The sequence below is a fragment of the Erythrolamprus reginae genome, chromosome 9, assembly GCF_031021105.1.
Source record: "Erythrolamprus reginae isolate rEryReg1 chromosome 9, rEryReg1.hap1, whole genome shotgun sequence".
Classification (NCBI taxonomy): domain Eukaryota; kingdom Metazoa; phylum Chordata; class Lepidosauria; order Squamata; family Dipsadidae; genus Erythrolamprus; species Erythrolamprus reginae.
The window spans coordinates 48,967,014-48,986,461 of NC_091958.1; the positions used below are offsets into that span (position 1 = coordinate 48,967,014).

A 19,448-nucleotide genomic window follows, 5' to 3' on the forward strand; every position below is an offset into this window, starting at 1 on the left:
GAGTGATGGTATTATGGAAAAAACTGTTCTTGTGTTTAGTTGTCTTAGTGTGCGGTGCTTTGTAGAGACGAATCATGGTGGTCCCAAAGGTCCCTCCCTCTCTCTCTCTCTCTCCCTACCTGCCTACCTATCTCTGTGACCAAAATCTTTAACCTTAGACTATCTACAGTCAATCTCACCCCATTCCTAAGAGGTCTGTAAGGCAGTGTTTCCCAACCTTGGCAACTTGAAGATATTTGGACTTCAACTCCCAGAATTCCCCAGCCAGCTGGCTGGGGAATTCTGGGAGTTGAAGTCCAGATATCTTCAAGTTACCAAGGTTGGGAAACACTGCTGTAAGGGGCATGCATAAGAGCACCAGTGTGCCTACCGTCCCTGTCCTATTGTCCTATTGCCTCATTTACCTATTTATTATTTATTATTATTATCTATTTAAGTTTGTATGCCGCCCCTCTCCGAAGACTCGGAGTTAATAGCTAAAAATAGCTAAACATTAGCTATTTTGCTAATGTTTATTATACCAATACCATGTACATGCATGACAAATAAAACAAAATAAATAAAATAAATACGGCAATAAAACAAATACTGTACATAATATTTTCCAGAGGAAAAGTGGCCGTCCATCCATTTCCATCCAAGAATCCAGTTCCATTGAAAGGACCCTTCCCCCCTTTTAAACTACAACTCCCAGAATGCAAGAGTCGGGGGAATCGCCCGACGCGGGCCCTTCCCTTCGGTTGCCTGGAGACCCCGCGGGAGGCTTGTAACGGCCGCCGCTTCGTCACGCCGGAAGAGGCGGGGCTGTGCCCGGCGTTGCCAGGCGCTGGGCAGGGCCGGCCTCTGTGGGCAGGAGCAGCGAAGGCGCGCAGTTTGCGCTCGTCGGAAGCGGGGCGGGCGGAGAAGCCTCGGAGGGCTGCGGAGGGCCTGTGTTGGGCGGCCTCGTCGGGGGTCTAGCCTGAATAGAGCAAGCTGGATTTGGGGGGGAATCATTTAAGCTGCACATAAGGTTGGGCTTCTCTTAACATTTGGCCTGTATTTAATATTATAGCATTTAGATTTACATATTGCTTTTTAACATGTGCATAGTTTTATGCTTGGGTTAACGTCAATAATATTAAATTAATTAAATGATGATTTAATTGTTTGCTTCATAGGTGGCTGCGCTTAATATTGGGCTGCTGCACTTAATGTCACTAAGCAGCATTCAATTTTACCACTTTGGTTCAGGTGTAGTCATCCTTAATATTGAGCTGCCGCTTTAATGTGAAGCTGTCCTTCATTTTCAGCTTTGATTTAGGTGAAGAAAGGGTCCTTAATTTGCACTTTGGATTCGTGGGGTGCTGCCCCTTAATCATGTGAAGCTTTGATCAAATGTTATTCTATTCTATTCTATTATTAATTGGATTTGTATGCCGCCCCTCTCCGAGGACTCGGGGCGACTCACAACATATCAAAACAATAAACAGTATACATTTCTTTTCTATTCTATTCTATTCTTTTCTATTCTTGTTAATTGGATTTGTATGTCGCCCTCTCTGAGAACTCGAGGCGACTCACAACATATCAAAACAATAAACAATATACATTTCTATTCTATTCTATTCTTGTTAATTGGATTTATATGTCGTCCTCTCTGAGAACTCGAGGCGACTCACAACATATCAAAACAATAAACAATATACATTTCTTTTCTATTCTATTCTTGTTAATTGGATTTGTATGTCGCCCTCTGAGAACTCGAGGTGACTGACAACATATCAAAACAATAAACAATATACAGTACATATCTATTCTATTCCTATTCCTATCCTATCTTTAAAAATATCCTGTATTTTCAGCTTTGATTTCAGTCTTTAAGTTTTAGCTTTGATAAAGGATGTTTATGTTTTTAGCTTCAGATAATATTGAACCTGTCATTTTTTTAAAAAGTTTGGATTCGTGCAGAGCTGTCCGTGATTTTGAGCTGTACTTTTAAGCTGTTCCCAACTGTACTTAAATTTTACCTGTATTTTTACTTATGTTTTATTTGAAATGATCCCCTCGCCTCTCAAACACATGCTTGAAACTGGGAGGACCCTGCTTATTCAGCTTATTCCCCCCTTCCCTTGACTGCCATCTTCATCCAAATTATTCTCAAAGCCCCCCCAGCCTTGATTTAAAGATACTGTAGATGTGGAGTGTGTGTGTATATATATATGTGGGTTTGTGTTTATCGGAAAGGGTTAATGCTTGGGATAAATGCCTGACTTGTCAGCCAGAGGAGTTAGTAGCAACAAGAAACAAAACATTTAATAATACGGAAGCTTTTTGAGAGCAAGAGGTTGCACTTGATCATGGATCTTTAAAGATCGAGGGGAAGAGACCAGAATCAAATTTAGGAATAAAAGCAGTAGGTGTGGGTCTCAGGGAACCTCCTAAATTTTGTACATATTGTACAATAGGGAACTGTGCCATTCATCTTGGATTATGGTATATTTATTTTTTAAGTTTTGTCTTTTTAGTCCGCAATAATATTAGAACCCAATTTAAAACCAGAAACAATGTTCTGTCCGATCAGATTTTAACTCCGCAGCTGCCTGGAAGAGTTGTGAGTTGTGTGGTTTTGCTTGGTACACATATAATGATTGCTGTCTTTTGATTTAGGTTGCGGAGATGATGTTTTTAGTCTTGATTTCCGTAACAATTTTTAGAGCTCTGTTGCACAGTTCCTTTAGTTGGGGATGCAATTTTCTAGGCCAGTAATAACAACAACAGAGACAGATTAACAAGGGAATTGTAGGTAAAGTGACAGTTATTGTTGGATATATGCATATGCTGAGTTGTTATTTGGAAAAGAGGGCTTGTTTTTTTACTCTCTCTCTCTGTATTTCTGCAGTCCAACTGCATCATGATGGAGGAATATGAGAAATTCTGCAAGAAGCACCTGGCTAGGATTCAAGGAGAATTCATGGAGAATGGAATGTCTCCCGTTGTTCAGCGCAGAAATGTATCTGTTATTCGATTTAATGGGGTCCCTATACTTTCCCCACTGGTAAGTTGGCTTAATCATGTCTATGGTAAAACGATAACGACTAAGCTAAAACCTTTGCTTTTTGTGAGGGCTGGGCCCAAACTGTTTACTATTTATTTCTCTCTCTCTCTCTCTCTCTCTCTCTCTCTCTCTCTCTCTCTCTCTCTCTCTCTCTCTCTCTCTATATATATATATATATATATATATATATATATATATATACATATATATATATATGTCACATGTTTAAGCTGAATTTGAAAATTAAGGGAGACTAGGATAGATCTATTTCGGACTTATTTTGGCCTCATCAGCTAGCCATACCCACTGGGACTTGAACCTGCAACCTTTGCCTTGTAAGGCAGAGAATTATCCTCTAGGCTACAGTATCCAATCCCTTCAGCTCTGTACCAGGGAAGGGTTACATTTTGTGTCGAATCACCCTGGTATATTGAAGGAACATCACAGCTCCTTTTTTGCCTCTCGGCCCAACCCAGGGCCATTTTATATATATGTAGATTGTTCTGAGTTCGGGTTTTGCCCTGTGTAATATTTTGCATGTCTATGTGACGTTTCGGTGAAATCACATTCACCATCATCAGGCTGAAGTTTTAAGCTTCGTGTTGCTGTAAATATGGAATGTTTGTAACTGCCATTTCTTCCTTATATATAGTGTTGGGGGTGGAGATTTGGTTTGAATGTAGCAAATAGATTGGGTGACTATGTTTTAGTGATTTGATTGGTTGGTGGAATCACACTTACTTAAAAGATTGATATGGTGATTATTCTGATATGTTTTTTTGTTTAAGGCTGGTTTCCAAATCTCTGGTAGGCGGGACGTATCATCTCTTTTATAACAATCTACATATATATATTGATTGGATTTGTATGCCGTCCTTCTCTGTGGACTCGGGGCAGCTAACAACAGTGACAAAAACAGAATGTAAAAATCCAATACTACAACAGCTAAAAACCCTTGTTAGAAAACCAATCATACATACAAACATACCATGCATAAATTGTAGAAACCTAGGGGAAAAATTATCTTAGTTCCCCCATGCCTGACGGCAGAGGTGGGTTTTGAGAAGCTTACGAAAGGCAAGGAGGGTGGGGGCAATTCTGATCTCTGGGGGGAGTTGGTTCCAGAGGGTCGGGGCCGCCACAGAGAAGGCTCTTCCCCTGGGCCCTGCCAACCGACATTGTTTAGTTGACGGGACCCGGAGAAGGCCAACTCTGTGGGACCTAACTGGTCGCTGAGATTCGTGCGGCAGAAGGCGGTTCCTGAGATAATCTGGCCCGGTGCCATGAAGGGCTTTATAGGTCATAACCAACACTTTGAATTGTGACCGGAAACTGATCGGCAACCAATGCAGACTGTGGACTGTTGGTGTGACATGGGCATATTTAGGGAAGCCCATGATTGCTCTCGCAGCTGCATTCTGCACGATCTGAAGTTTCCGAACACTTTGCAAAGGTCGCCCCATGTAGAGAGCGTTACAGTAGTCGAGCCTCGACTTAATGTCTTCTCATTCCGAATTTCTTGTTATATGCAAAATCAGAATTGCATTGAGAAGACTTGCTTCGATGCTTGGTGTCTTCAGTTGTACATGTGGATTTTTTCCCTAAAGCTTTACAACCTTATTATCTTGTAATATCCCCCCCTGCCCCCAATGTACTGATCAGAAGTTTCTGCAGGCACTGACTATAAATCAATTTTTAAAGAAGAACTATTAACCAGTTAGAACAATTCATCAGTGGAAAAACTTGCCTCCAGAATTGTGAATGCTCCAACACTGGAAGTTTTTAAGAAGATGTTGGATAACCATTTGTCTGAAGTATGTAGGATCTCCTGCCTAAGCAGGGGGTTGGACTAGAAGACCTCCAAGGTCCTTTCCAACTCTGTATTATTATTATTATTATTATTATTATTATTATTATTATTATTATTATTATTGTTATTATTATTATTATTATTATTATTTAAAAGCCTCCTTTTTTACCCTAAAGCAATGAAACGTAATAAAAGTATGAGCTCACAATTGTGCCAAAGGGGTTTTTTTTCTCTCCGAACATTTCGCTTCTCAGCCAAAAAGTTTCTTCAGTTATTTTGAGAATCTCTGCCGATATGAGCCCGTGACTAACACATAGCAATAATAATTTGCCCCCCTTGCTTTTATAGCTGACACTGGAGAAAAAGAAAGAACTTCAGCAAGACAGACAGAAGGCTCTGGATCTAGAACGCTGGCGACAGAATTCAAAACAGAGGCTCTTACTGACTCGGGTTGAGGAAATAATGGCCAACGTACAGGTGAGTTTGAAAGATGTGTTTTTATGATTGGGAAATTTGTCTTATCTGCAGCAAATCTGGAAGGGAATGGGAATTCTTTTGCATAAGATAATCCAGAAGCATAATCTCTGTTTTGTATTAGATAATATAATTCAATTGCGTTAAATAATCCTGTTGTGATTAAAGTAAGATTTCAGGATGGCAATTGGACAAGGCATTCTAACTAAGCACAGTCAAGGACAGGCTGATTATATACTGGCTGCTCAGAGTCCATTTTGTAGTGAGCGGCATATAAATGCAACAAATAAATATTGACTACTGAACATATCCCAGATTGGAACAAGTTTCTTAATTTGGATAAGTTTATTTATTTATTTATTTATTGGATTTGTATGCCGCCCCTCTCCGGAGACTCGGGGCGGCTAACAGCAACAATAAAGCAGTGTACAATAGTAGTCTGATGTTAGAAATAATTAAAAGCCCATTAATATAAAAAACCAAACATACATTCATACATACCATGCATAGAATTGTAAAGGCCTAGGGGGAAGAGGGTCTCAATTCCCCCATGCCTGACGGCAGAGGTGGATTTTAAGCAGCTTACGAAAGGCAAGGAGGGTGGGGGCAATTCTAATCTTTGGGGGGAGTTGGTTCCAGAGGGCCGGGGCCGCCACAGAGAAGGCTCTTCCCCTGGGTCCCGCCAAGCGACATTTAGTTGACGGGACCTGGAGAAGATCCACTCTGTGGGACCTAACTGGTCGCTGGGATTTGTGCAGCAGAAGGCGGTCCCTGAGATAATCTACAGTTAAAGTTCCCTCCTTGCTACAGATTATATTAGGTGTCTTTTCAGACCAGCCTACCTACCAGGGTTGTTTCTGTAGGGATTTTGTAGCGATAACGTTGGGAGAAATTGCCAGATAAAAAGCGGAGTATAAATGCAGTGTGGACATGAAGAATGGATGAATAAAAGGGCAGCTTCTATTCAATTGATGTGTTGCATCTAAAGTTCCTAAAATGTAATTAAAATTTGACATTGAGGATGTATACATATAACAAGATACAGAGAGAGAGACAGACAGATAGACACGTATTGTGTGTGTTACCAATGAAGGAGAATATTTGTAGCTCAGGGTTGAAACGAGGGATCCTTGGCACTCTCTCAAGTTGCAGACATTTCATTACCCAACTAGGTAACATCATCAGTGTTAGTTTGAGGGTGTTTGTGTGTATGTGTGGGCTGTGATTCAATCTTTCATACATCTTAATGTGATAAAGAATTTGGAAGCACTTAAACATCCCTAGATGATTTATTGAAGCACACTTTTAGGTAATCCTTCTGCTGCACGAATCCCAGCGACCGATTAGGTCCCACAGAGTTGGCCTTCTCCGGGTCCCGTCGACTAGGCCAGTGTTTCCCAACCTTTTTTGAGCCGCGGCACATTATTCACATTTTCAAACTCCTGGGGAACATTGAGGGGGGGGGGGCGCAAAAAAGTTTGGACAAAAAAATCTCTCTTTCTCCCTTTCGCTCTATTTCTCTCTCCCTCCCTCTTTCTCTCCCTCCCTCTTTCTCTCTCTCTCCATCCCTTTCTTTCTCCCTTCCTTCCTCTCTCTTTTGCTCTTTCTCTCTCCCTCCTTCCCCCCTCTTGCTGTCTTTCTTTCTTTCTTTCCTTTCTTTCTCTCTCTCATTCTGTCTCTCTTGCTATCTTTCTTTCTCTCTTCCTTCCTCTCTTGCTCTTTCTCTCTCCCTCCTTCCCCCCTCTTGCTGTCTCTTTCTTTCTTTCTTTCTTTCTCTTTCTCTCTCTCTCATTCTGTCTCTCTTGCTATCTCTTTCTTTTTCTCTTCCTTCCTTCCTCTCTCTTTGGCGAGAAGCCAGGGGCGCGAGGGGAACGGAGGCACTGGGGGGTGGGGGCAGCCGCAGCGCCGGCCTCCGCACTTTCATCGCTCCCCACCCCAAACTCCAACGCCCAGCTCCTTGCGCGGCACTGGAAAAGGGTGCTGCATTGCCGGCTTCTACCTGGTGCTGCAAGGGAATCTCCAGCTGGGCAGGGCTCTCCTTAAGCTCTCCTTTTTCCTGCCTTCCTTCTTTGGGGCCCAGCAGGTTTGCGCCGGAAGCAGCGGCATGGGCCGGAGCCGGGGGACAGCTGCGAGTGGGAGCTCCCGGTCAAGGCACTGGCAGCACCCCGCCCAGCTGGAGTTCCCTAGGACTTTGGCGGCACACCTGGCTGTGTGTGCCGCGGCACACCGGTTGGGAAACGCTGGACTAAGCAATGTCATTTGGCGGGACCCAGGAAAAGAGCCTTCTCTGTGGCGGCCCCGGCCCTCTGGAACCAGCTCCCCCCAGATATCAGAGTTGCCCCCACCCTCCTTGCCTTTCGCAAGCTCCTTAAAACCCACCTCTGTCGTCAGGCATGGGGGAATTGAGACTTTCCCTTCCCCCTAGGCTTATAGAATTTATACATGGTATGTTTGTATGTATGTGTGGTTCTTTAAATTGGGGTTTTTTTAGATTGCTTTAATATTAGATTTGTTTACATTGTCTTTTTATATTGTTGTTAGCCGCCCCGAGTCTTCGGAGAGGGGCGGCATACAAATCTAATAAATACAAATACAAATAATCCCAGTCTACTTGGGCTAAAGGCAGAATTTGAGCACTTTTGATCAGGAACAAATCCGGTAGTTTTTAAAGTGTTGACATTTCCTCTTTATAGTGTTTGGGGTAGCGAACCAATGTAAACTGGCACAGGGGTCTGACTGTCCCTCTCATAACCTCTGTGTATTTTTCTTTCTGGAGATGTCCCATTAAGGTGCTGACACTGTCACTATTGAATTAAAGAGAACAGCGTGGTTACTGGAAGTGGCGAATGATATTGTCCTGGTGCTTGATGGGCACAATGCAAGGGTATTTCAGCCAACAACGCAGCTTTGTTGCTTTAAAGTTGTTAGCTCAGCTTGTTTGGCTGGAGTGATAACAGGATCCCAAACAAGCACTATTCAATTTCTTGCTTTGTTTACTAGTGCACGCTTGGCAACCATTGCCCAGCCCGGGATTCAAAAGATGTGTCAAGAGAGAATATAATAATAACCACTTACATTTCTTCTACGCAGTGTGTGTTTTTAACCATGCTGTAGCTTGCAGGCAATTCATTGTCTTGTTCAAGAGTTGCCTGCAGCAGAATTAAAGTGCGGTTTAACTTGGTGCTCTTTGTTCTTAGAAAATAAAAATTGTGACAGATCAAACTGAGAGCCACTTTGGTGTAGTGGTTAAGGTACTGGCCTAAAAAGCAAGAGATTGTGAGCTCTGGTTCTTCCTTGAGCATAAAATCCTGCTCAATAATGACCTTTAAAGCCCTTCATGGCATTGGACCAGAATACCTCCAGAACCGCCTTCTACCGCAAGGTTCGACAAACCCAGGCGCCTGGTCGCCAGTGGCGCCTAGAAAATGTTGTCTGGCGCCTAGAAAATGTTGCCTGCTGTACTGTATGTCAGCGTTTCCCAACCGGTGTGCCGCCTGGGCAGGGCGCTGCGGTGCCTCTGACCTCTCCGCTCCTGCCCGATGCCGCGGTTTCTGGCGCTCTCCTGCTGGGTCCCAAAGAAGGCAGGCAGGAAGGAGAGCTCCATTCTTCGCGCCTTTTTCCCGCCTTCCTTCTTTGGGGCCCAGCAGGAGAGCGCCAGAAACCGCGGCATCGAGCAGGAACCGGGAGGTCAGAGGCACCGGCACGGCAGCGCCCGCCCAGCTGAAGGTTCCCTGTCGTCATCGGCAAGTGTCCTTTGGGGCCCGGCGGGAGGGCACTGGCGGTGGGAGCGGGGGGGGGGCCGCGGCTGCAGCGGCACAGGCAGTCGCGGGGAGATGGCGGGGGGAGCGGGGGGCGGCTAAAGCGGCCCCGGGCACCGTTCCCTGTACGCTTTTCCAGGGGCGCGCAGGGAGCCGCGGCCACCCGCCCGCCTACCGGATTTCCCTCCGCGCGGCTGGGGAGGTGGATTCGCCGCCCCCGCCAGCCCGATCTCCCTCCAGTGGCTGGTGACGTAGTTCTACCGCCCTCGCCAGCCTGATCTCCCTCCGTGGGGGGGTGGGGGGCGACGAACCGACGACCGGGGGCTGTCCGTCCGTGTTGGGTGGTGCAGGGCAGGCACAGGCAGCCCCAGGGGAGAACAAGGGAGGGAGAGAAAGGAAAGAGAGAGTAAGGGAGGGAGAGAAAATTGAATGAAGGAGGGAGAGAAAGAAAGAGTAAGAAGCAGAAAGGATAGAGAAAAAGGAAGAGAAAGAGAGGGGGAGAAAGGAAAGAGGGAGGAAGGGGGGGAGAGAAAATTGAATGCAGGAGGGAGAGAAAGAAAGAGTAAGAAGTAGAAAGGATAGAGATAAAGGAAGAGAAAGAGGGGGAGAAAGGAAAGAGGGAGGGAGGCGGGAGAGAAAATTGAATGAAGGAGGGAGAGAAAGAAAGAGTAAGAAGTAGAAAGGATAGAGAAAAAGGAAGAGAAAGGGAGGGAGAGAAAGGAAAGAGAGAGAAAGGGAGAGAAAGGGAGGGAGAGAAAATTGAATGAAGGAGGGAGAGAAAGAAAGAGTAAGAAGTAGAAAGGATAGAGAAAAAGGAAGAGAAAGGGAGGGGGAGAAAGGAAAGAGGGAGGAAGGGGGAGAGAAAGAAGATATGAAGGAGGGAGAAAAAGAAAGAGAGATAGGAAGGAAAGAGGGAGAGAAAGGAATGAGAGAGAAAGGGAGGGAGAGAAAGGGAATGAAAGAGGGAGAAGGGGTGAGAGATAGAAAGGATAGACAGAAAGGGAGAGAAAGGAAAGAGAGAAAGGGAGGGAGAGGAAGGAAAGAGATGAGAGAGGAAGGAGGAGACAGAAAGAGAGGAAGGAAGGAAGAGAGAAAGAAAGAGGGATGGAGAGAGAAAGGAAGAGAGAGAAAGAGGGAGGGAGAGAGAAATAGAGCGAAAGGGAGGAAGAGAGATTTTTTTTGTCCAAACTTTTTTTAGCGCCCCCCCCCCATGTTCCCCAGGATTTTGAAAATATGAAAAATGTGCCGCGGCTCCAAAAAGGTTGGGAAACACTGCTGTATGTGTATACAGTATATTTTTCCCGCCTTGTGTTTACGCCCAGAAATGGTACATCTTGGCTTCCGTAGCTCCGCCCATCAACCTCGGAGCGAGCTGCTTTCCCAGCGTCCCCTGCGCTTGCGTGCGTCTCTCCCTCCCCCCCTTGCCTCCATTCCGCCTCCTACTCGAACCCCTTCACTCCCCCCCACCGCACACAGACGCTCCGATCTTGGCCGCTCACCCGCCTTCGGAGAGAAGCGGAAGCCCCTCCCCTCCCGGCGTGAGGTTTTGTTCATTCCTCCTCCGGCCGCGTGCGCGGTGACTTCCGACCAGTAACCCCTCCTCCCCCCTCCCCCCCTCCCCCGCGTCCCCGGCCCGGTCTCCCTTTCCTTCTTCTCTGTTTCGGTTTCTGACTAACGGTCTCCCCTCGGATCCCGACGGGAGTACAGCAGAGCCGGCTCGGCGGAGCCAGGCCTGCGCCGGGGGGGAGGGGGTGAAAGCGATGTCAGGTGGAGACTCGGCAAAAAACCAAGTTTGCTTAAAAAAAATTCTGGCTCCTAAATTTTTTGGCTGGCTCCTAGATTCTGAACAACTTTGTCGACCCCTGTTCTACCGCATGAATCCCAGCAGCCGATAAGGTCCCACAGAGTTGGCCTTCTCCGGATCCTGCCAACCAAACAATGTCGTTTGGCGGGCCCCAGGGGAAGAGCCTTCTCTGTGGCGGCCCCGGCTCTCTGGAATCAACTCCCCCCGGAGATTAGAACGGCCCCCACCCTCCTTGTCTTTCGCAAGTTACTCAAGACCCACCTATATCGCCAGGCATGGGGGAACTAAGACATCTCCCCCAGGCTTTCTTATATTTTATGTTTGGTATGTATGTGTTGTATGGTTTTTAAATTGTTGAGGTTTTTTAATATAATTTTATTATTAGATTTGTTCCATTATTATACTGTTTTTATTATTGTTGTGAGCCGCCCCGAGTCTTCGGAGAGGGGCGGCATACAAATCTAATAAATTGAATTGAAATTGAATTGAATAACCTTGGGGCAATCATTCTCTCTCAGCCCAACCCACCTCCAAGGGTTGTTGTGAAGGAAATAGAAGGAGGGATTAGGTATGTTCACTGCCTTGAGTTACTTATAAAATAATAAAGTTGGGATAAAAATCTAACGAATAAAAATTAAAACCGTAGGATTAGGGTTAGGTTGCTACATCTGCCAAATGATCAGTTGATCTCTATTTCAGGAATGGTTAAAATCCTGTTTGTAATCACTTAGATTCCTCCTGCCCCCCCTCTTTGATCTCTCTGTCGGAATTGGTTTGATTTTTCTTTTACTTCTAGAAGTTATTTGCTGTGCATTACATACATTTATTAGTCCACCCAACTCGGTAAAGATTCCGAGCATTGTACAATAAAATCAATCTTAAAAGGCAATTAAAAACCCAAAGATTTCTTGGAACGGGATAGAACGATTAAAGGCTTGAGTGGGTAAACAATTTAACCATCTCAATTACTTGGATCCTATCCAGTATGCCTTTTACAGGTTTTTTTGGATTTCTTTTAGAACAACCTACTAATTTTTGTACCCACTACTCTTCTTTTCTACATTCTTTCTTTTCTTTTATTCATTTCCCTCTTTTTCCCCCTCTTTCCTTTTTCTTTTTTTCTGTAAATTTGATATCTCTCTCTTCTCACTCTTTAAATTTAGAAAATATTTTCATAGAAACATACCCTGTTTCCCCGATAGTAAGACACCCCCGATTGTAAGACGTATCAGGGGTTTCAGGGGGATCGGCTAATATAAGCCGTACCCCGAAAGTAAGACATATGTCTTACTTTCGGGGAAACACGGGGGTATTGCCGCCTCCCTCTCATCTAGCTGCGCGCCGCCTCCTGCCCACGTCCGCACCGTCCCCCTCTCCATACGTCGCCACGTCTGCCACCTCCCTCTGATCTTAATGAGTGCCGCCTCCTGCCCACTTCCGCGCCGCCCCCCTCTCCATACGTCACTGCGCCATCCCCCTCTCCATATGTCACCGCGCCGTCCCCTGCACTTGTCACTGCCGCCTCCTGCTTAAAATACAGTAATGCACACAGTATTAATCATACATCAGTAAAACATACACACTGGCATACTGGGGTATCATCTGCTGTTTTGTGGTGAATACAATACTCTTCAGGTTGTTAATAAATGTTAATTTTATGGTTAAAACAAAAAATTTGACAATTTTTTTCCAATATAAGACATACCCCGAAAGTAAGACATAATGGGGCTTTTGGGGATAAAAAGAAAGTAAGACACTGTCTTACTTTCGGGGAAACACGGTAGAAGTCTGACGGCAGAAAAAGACCTCATGGTCCATCTAGTCTGCCCTTATACTATTTTCTGTATTTTATCTTAGGATGGATATATGTTTATCCCAGGCATGTTTAAATTCAGTTCCTGTGGATTTATCTACCACGTCTGCTGGAAGTTTGTTCCAAGGATCTACTACTCTTTCAGTAAAATAATATTTTCTCATGTTGCTTTTGATCTTTCCCCCAACTAACTTCAGATTGTGTCCCCTTGTTCTTGTGTTCACTTTCCTATTAAAAACACTTCCCTCCTGAACCTTATTTAACCCTTTAATATATTTAAATGTTTCGATCATGTCCCCCCTTTTCCTTCTGTCCTCCAGACTATACAGATTGAGTCCATTAAGTCTTTCCTGATACATTTTATGCTTAAGACCTTCCACCATTCTTGTAGCCCGTCTTTGGACCCGTTCAATTTTGTCAATATCTTTTTGTAGGTGAGGTCTCCAGAACTGAACACAGTATTCCAAATGTGGTCTCACCAGCATTCTATATAGCGGGATCATAATCTCCCTCTTCCTGCTTGTTATACCTCTAGCTATGCAGCCAAGCATCCTACTTGCTTTCCCTACCGCCTGACTGCACTGTTCACCCATTTTGAGACTGTCAGAAATCATTACCCCTAAATCCTTTTCTTTTGAAGTATTTGCTAACACAGAACTGCCAATACAATACTCAGACTGAGGATTCCTTTTCCCCAAGTGCATTATTTTACATTTGGAAACATTAAACTGCAGTTTCCATTGCTTTGACCATTTATCTAGTAAAGCTAAATCTAGTAAAGCTACATCCAGCAGACGTGGTAGATAAATCCACAGTAACTGAATTTAAACATGCCTGGGATAAACATATATCCATCCTAAGATAAAATACAGAAAATAGTATAAGGGCAGACTAGATGGACCATGAGGTCTTTTTCTGCCGTCAGACTTCTATGTTTCTATGTTTCTAAATCATTTACCATATTACAGACCCCTCCAGGAATATCAACCCTATTGCACACTTTAGAGTCATCGGCAAATAGGCAAACATTTCATCAATTTCTTATTAGTTAATAGATATTAGCATGAGATGTAACATTTATTATTAAAACCTAAGAAAATTCTTGATAATACTAAGGATATTGTTTATCTACTGTTTACTTACAATGTTTAAGAAATACAACACTGTTATCAAGAATTACATGTATTATAATCTACAACTTACAATGTATAATCGTATTACTCACCTGAACCCTTGATTTCGTATTTCCCTTCCCTATCCCCCCCCCACCCCTTTTTTCTGTATATTCCTTCCTACCCCCCACTACCCTTTCCCTTTTTCCTTTTTTCCTATATTTACAAATAAAGTATTTTTTTTAAAAACCTTTTTTTTTTTAAACTCTTGACAGATGAAAAAGATGTCCGGGCAAAGCCATTTAGATCAGTCTGAGAAAGAGAATATTCATTTGAATTTAGAATCAGAAGTGTTGAATGACTCTGCAACAGATCCATGCAGCGTTTCACCAAATTCTACTGCTTTTGGTCAACGGCTAGAATCTAAAGAGACCCCAGAGGTTAAGCCAATGGATAACCAAGGTGCAGCAGATGGAAACCCTTTTGAAGGAACGGAACAATTTATCCCTCCTCCTCCTAATCCCACGGAAACTTCCAATAGTCCGTTAGAAAAGAGAACTGGCTCAGAAGGTCCGTTTTCCAGCCTTCCAAACACGCCTCCTTCAAACGAGATTGTCAAGAAAGATTCCACTGACTCTGGGTTAGGTGCTGGAGAAGGTCCCGACCCATACGTCATGAGCCTTCAGAACCTCTTAAAAAAATCCAGGGAATACATTCAGAGAGAGCAAACACGACGCAGCCTGCGAAGCAGTTCCAAGAGGAACGGTAGCGGAAGCCACCCGGATAAAGAAAACAGCGCGGTGAAAATGAACGAGTTGGGGAAAGAGAGAGGGAAGCTGACAGGCAGGAATACTCCAGTTCCAAGCCCGGAAAAGTCCGTCCTTATCAAGCCCAGTCCTCCCCAACCTTCCTCTACCTCTAAAAATCACGCCAGCGGAGTGACCTCGCCCAGTTTTTCTAAAGTCGATATCCCAATGAGGTCTGGAACGCCTCCCATTTTGGACTCCGATTCGGATGAAGAATTCAAACATGTCTCCCTTTTTGCGAAGGACAGCATTCTCCGGAGCTTCACGGGGTCCTACTCGAAACTTCCCAGTCCGGAGTCGAGCCTGAGCCCTACGATGCACCGGAGACGCCCCAGACCTTCCTCTGTAGGGCACATCGTCATCACCAACCCCGTGAACGCCTACGAGTTGAGTCCCAAAGCGAAGGGGAGAGCTGCGGACTTTATCCTTCAGGAGGCTGGAGGGAGGCCGGCGGGCTCCGATCCTGTGCCGAACCTCTCCGCGGATCTCCTCCCTCAGTGTCCCCGCGAAGCTCAGGCGTTTGACAAGAGCTCCTCCGACACCTTCAACGAACTCGTCGTGGGCAAACATCACAAAGCTTGTTTGCTCCCGTCCGGTCAGCAAGAAGGCGGAAGTTTCCTGGCCCTTCCCACTGTAGAAGGAGAGTCGACGTTAGAAAAAGTAGCGTCGTCCAGCAGTTTCCTTGCAAACCTCAGCCCCCGGTGGGAGGCGAGCAGTGCCTTGTTGACCCAGATCCCAGCCGAGACCGAGAGCCCGCCAGACAAAGTCAGAGGCAGCGTGGTTGTGGAACTCAACAAATCCTACGACGTACAACACCCGTCGCCTTTGCTGATGCAGGCGAAGATGCAGAGCAAGCCCCCTCTGGATAACCCGGACGCGACCTTTAGAGACGAGCAGGTTTTGGAAAGTGGGTTGGAAAAGGTGAAGCGTAGACTGGAGCTGGAGGGGGATGCGGTGCAGAAGGAGAACACGCTGTGGGTTTTGTCTGCGGAAGCCAACGCGCCGGAGAAGCGACAGCCGCACGATCAGAAATATCCGGGAAGAGCTGGGCTCAAGGCCAAAAACGAAACCCCGGCACAATGCCCCAGAGGTAAGGAAACAGACGCAGGTAGTCTTGGGCTTAACAGTAATTTGTTTAGCAACTGTGCCAAGTTGCAGTGGGCGCTGAAAAAAATTGTCTTGCGGTATGCGTACTTGCACTATCACAGTATTCCTGTAGTCACATGGTCAAAATTTGGGTGCTTGGCAACCTGCATAGATAGTAGCCATCACCTGATGTTATGAAAAGTGAGTAATCGGTTCTCTAAATAATCGAGCTAGTTTTCATGTCTAAGGCGGGACTAGAACTCTCCATCGCCTGGTGATTGACCCAAAGTCACCCAGTCGGTTTTCATGGCTAAGGCAGGACTAGAACTCACCATCTCCTGATGATTAACCCAACTCACCATCTCCAGACCCAAAGTCACCTAGCTGGCTTTCATGATTAAGGCGGGACTATAATTCACCATCTCCTGGTGATTGACCCAACTCACCATTTCCAGACCCAAAGTCACCTAGCTGGCTTTCATGATTAAGGCGGGACTAGAATTCACCATCTCCTGGTGATTGACCCAACTCACCATCTCCAGACCCAAAGTCACCTAGCTGGCTTTCATGATTAAAGCGGGACTAGAATTCACCATCTCCTGGTGATTGACCCAAAGTCACTTAGCTGGCTTTCATGATTAAAGCGGGACTAGAATTCACCATCTCCTGGTGATTGACCCAACTCACCATCTCCAGACCCAAAGTCACCTAGCTGGCTTTCATGATTAAGGCGGGACTAGAATTCACCATCTCCTGGTGATTGACCCAAAGTCACCTAGCTGGCTTTCATGATTAAAGTGGGACTAGAACTCACCATCTCCTGATGATTGACCCAAAGTCACCTAGCTGGCTTTCATGATTAAAGCGGGACTAGAATTCACCATCTCCTGGTGATTGACCCAAAGTCACCTAGCTGGCTTTCATGATTAAGGCGGGACTAGAATTCACCATCTCCTGGTGATTGACCCAAAGTCACCTAGCTGGCTTTCATGATTAAAGCGGGACTAGAATTCACCATCTCCTGGTGATTGACCCAAAGTCACCTAGCTGGCTTTCATGATTAAGGCGGGACTAGAATTCACCATCTCCTGGTGATTGACCCAAAGTCACCTAGGTGGCTTTCATGACTAAGGCGGGACTAGAATTCACCATCTCCTGGTGATTTGCTCAAAGTCACCCAGTCAGTTTTCATGTCTAAGGCGGGACTAGAACTCACCATCTCTTGGTGATTAATCCAAAGTCACCTAGGTCATGACCAATACTTTAAATTGCATTTGGAGGCCAATCAGTAGCCAATAAAGCTTGTGGAGTGATGGTGAGATATACCTTAGGTGGTACTAGAACTCACCATCTCCTGGTGATTGGCTCAAAGTCACCTAGTCATTTTTCATGTCTAAGGCGGGACTAGAACTCACCATCTCCTGGTGATTGATCCAAAGTCACCTAGCTGGCTTTCATGACTAAGGCGGGACTAGAATTCACCATCTCCTGGTGATTGGCTCAAAGTCACCTAGTCATTTTTCATGTCTAAGGCGGGATTAGAACTCACCATCTCCTGGTGATTGGCTCAGAGTCACCTGGCTGGCTTTCATGCCTAAGGTGAGACTAGAACTCACGCTCTGGTGCCTTAACCACTGGACCAAACCGTCTCTCTCTGTACGCGCTGTGTAAGACCCTAGGATTTCAGAGGAACGGATTATATCTCGTGTGGCTGCTTTTCAGACGAGGAAGCATTAAGGCAGAAGATGTGGGCCCTGGCAGAGCTGAGACAGAAGTTGGAAGAACAACATGCCCAGCAGTTGTCGTTGTTGATAGCAGAGCAGGAACGGGAACAGGAGAGGCTCCAGAAGGTGAGAAGACTCAAAAAAACCCAATAATTAATAATAATCTATATAAATAAAAATGTAAATGTCCGTTGGTTCAAAGTCTTAAATCTCCAAAAGTTCTTCACTGATTGCTTTGGAATTTTGACACAACGTTGCATTCGAATATGCACGACTTTTTATCTAACTATATTATATAGATGTCACACCTGTGACAGGTAAAAACATACAGGTGCTTAAAACAGGACCTTCTTTACTGATTGCTTTCAAATTTTGACACAACGTTGCATTCGAGTATGCGTGCACAGTTTAGATCTACCCCTGATTGCTTCTCACATGGACAATTATATGTTGCATGTTCTAGAGTCGGCAAACCAGACCGAGCCACAGCAAATGCGTGGCCGGGTACGGCTAATTAATAATAAAAATAAACATTAAAATAAAATTGTTCTGTAGGGCTCTCTGGTAGACTCCTCCCAAAAATTCACAGGTACAAATTTCAGACACACACACGTTTGAAAATTCAAAACAATGTTCTTTATAATGAAAATTCACTTAACCTAAGCCCTCTTTTGGTATAGCAAAGAGCACTCGTCTCCAAACAAACTGGTAATTTGTACAAGTCCCTTATCAGTTCTGTGATACTTCGCTTGCAGCTGTGAGGCAATTCACAGTCCTTCTTCTTTCACAAAGTGAAACACACTTTGCTCTGGTTTAGTTTCAGAGCGGGGGAAAATCAGCACACAAAAAGTCAAAGTCAGTAAAGCAGTCACGAAACACAACGATCAGATAATCCTCCACAATGGCCAAACCCACAGGCTGCTCTTTATAGCAGCCTCACTAATGACCACAGCCCCACCCAACCACAGGTGGCCTCGTTTTCTTTGATAATAATCTCTCAGTTGTTGCTGCCTATGCATCGCTCTCCGCATGCGTGGCTGTATCATTAACTCTTGTTCTGAATCCAAGGAGGAGCTAGATAATTGATCTCCTTCTGAGCTGTCTGCTCCACTCTCCTCCTCCCTGTCACTCATGTCTTCTTGGTCAGAGGAGCCTTCATCAGCAGATTCCACCGGGGGGGCAAAACAGGCCTGCAGCATGTGGATGTCTCCCCCACATCCACAGTCCTTGGGGCAGGAGCTGGGCCAGAGCTAAGCACAACAAAAATAAAATAAATCCCTGGACCTTTCCCACTTTGCCAGAAATCTGGATGCGCAGGGATTCTGATAAGGAAGAAAGGGTTGAAAAGGCAGGGTAGGAATCTCATAATGAATCTTCCCCATCCAGATTGCTCTCTGGGATCTGTCGCAGGGCAAATTTCCCAGAATTCCCAGTGGAGCAATATTCGGAGGGGTCACTCCAACCCATCTGACATGCAAAAGTTGGGCCCAAAAGAACACCTAATAAAATATCCCTACCCTTTAGACTTTCAAAAAAAGACAGGATTTAATTAGCAAAAAATATTGTCCTTTGACATTTGTTGGTTGTAACCACAATCTCCTTTTTTTTCTTCAACGGCCCAGGAGATCGAAGAGCAGGCGTGGAGATTAAAAGAAGAAAAAAACACATCTGAAAGTGGGATTCCTCCCATTGATATTGGCAACGGCGTGGCTCTGGAGTGGAGGAAAATCACTGATACTAACTTGTTGGAATCCGTGCTGAATCGAGTCGAGGCTGCCCATAGCACCAGCTTAGAGAACGAGGGTAAAAGCAGAAACGGTGCATGCTGATTTGAATGTGTAGCCCAGGGTGAATAAACCATAAAGAACACCTCCTTCGTATTTGTTTGACGATTCGTGTGTTTTCCTGACTATCTGGAGTTGAGTATTAAAAGCCACAGAAACATTCCGTTTCCTTCCTGGATGATTCCTGAAGGACATCACTGAATGTCCGCAGTCTGCATTGGTTGCCGATCAGTTTCCGGTCAC

General features: G+C 45.1%; 1 protein-coding gene across 8 annotated transcripts in view; it reads left to right on the forward strand.

Annotated features, from left to right (window-relative positions):
* The first annotated feature begins 842 nt into the window (after positions 1-842).
* Positions 843-19,448, forward strand: part of CCP110 (centriolar coiled-coil protein 110) — a 35,209-nt gene continuing 16,603 nt past the window's right edge. For 4 of the 8 annotated variants that reach the window (XM_070761146.1, XM_070761152.1, XM_070761147.1 and 1 more), the window contains exons 1-6: positions 2,313-2,472; positions 2,879-3,034; positions 5,193-5,321; positions 14,081-15,701; positions 17,420-17,547; positions 19,044-19,224. In XM_070761146.1, coding sequence (XP_070617247.1) covers positions 2,470-2,472; positions 2,879-3,034; positions 5,193-5,321; positions 14,081-15,701; positions 17,420-17,547; positions 19,044-19,224 — 2,218 coding nt within the window. In that variant the 5' untranslated portion in view covers positions 2,313-2,469. Of the gene's footprint in view, positions 1,010-2,312; positions 2,473-2,878; positions 3,035-5,192; positions 5,322-14,080; positions 15,702-17,419; positions 17,548-19,043; positions 19,225-19,448 lie in introns of those variants that run through there. The other 4 variants (XM_070761150.1, XM_070761151.1, XM_070761148.1 and 1 more) reach the window with 4 other exon arrangements.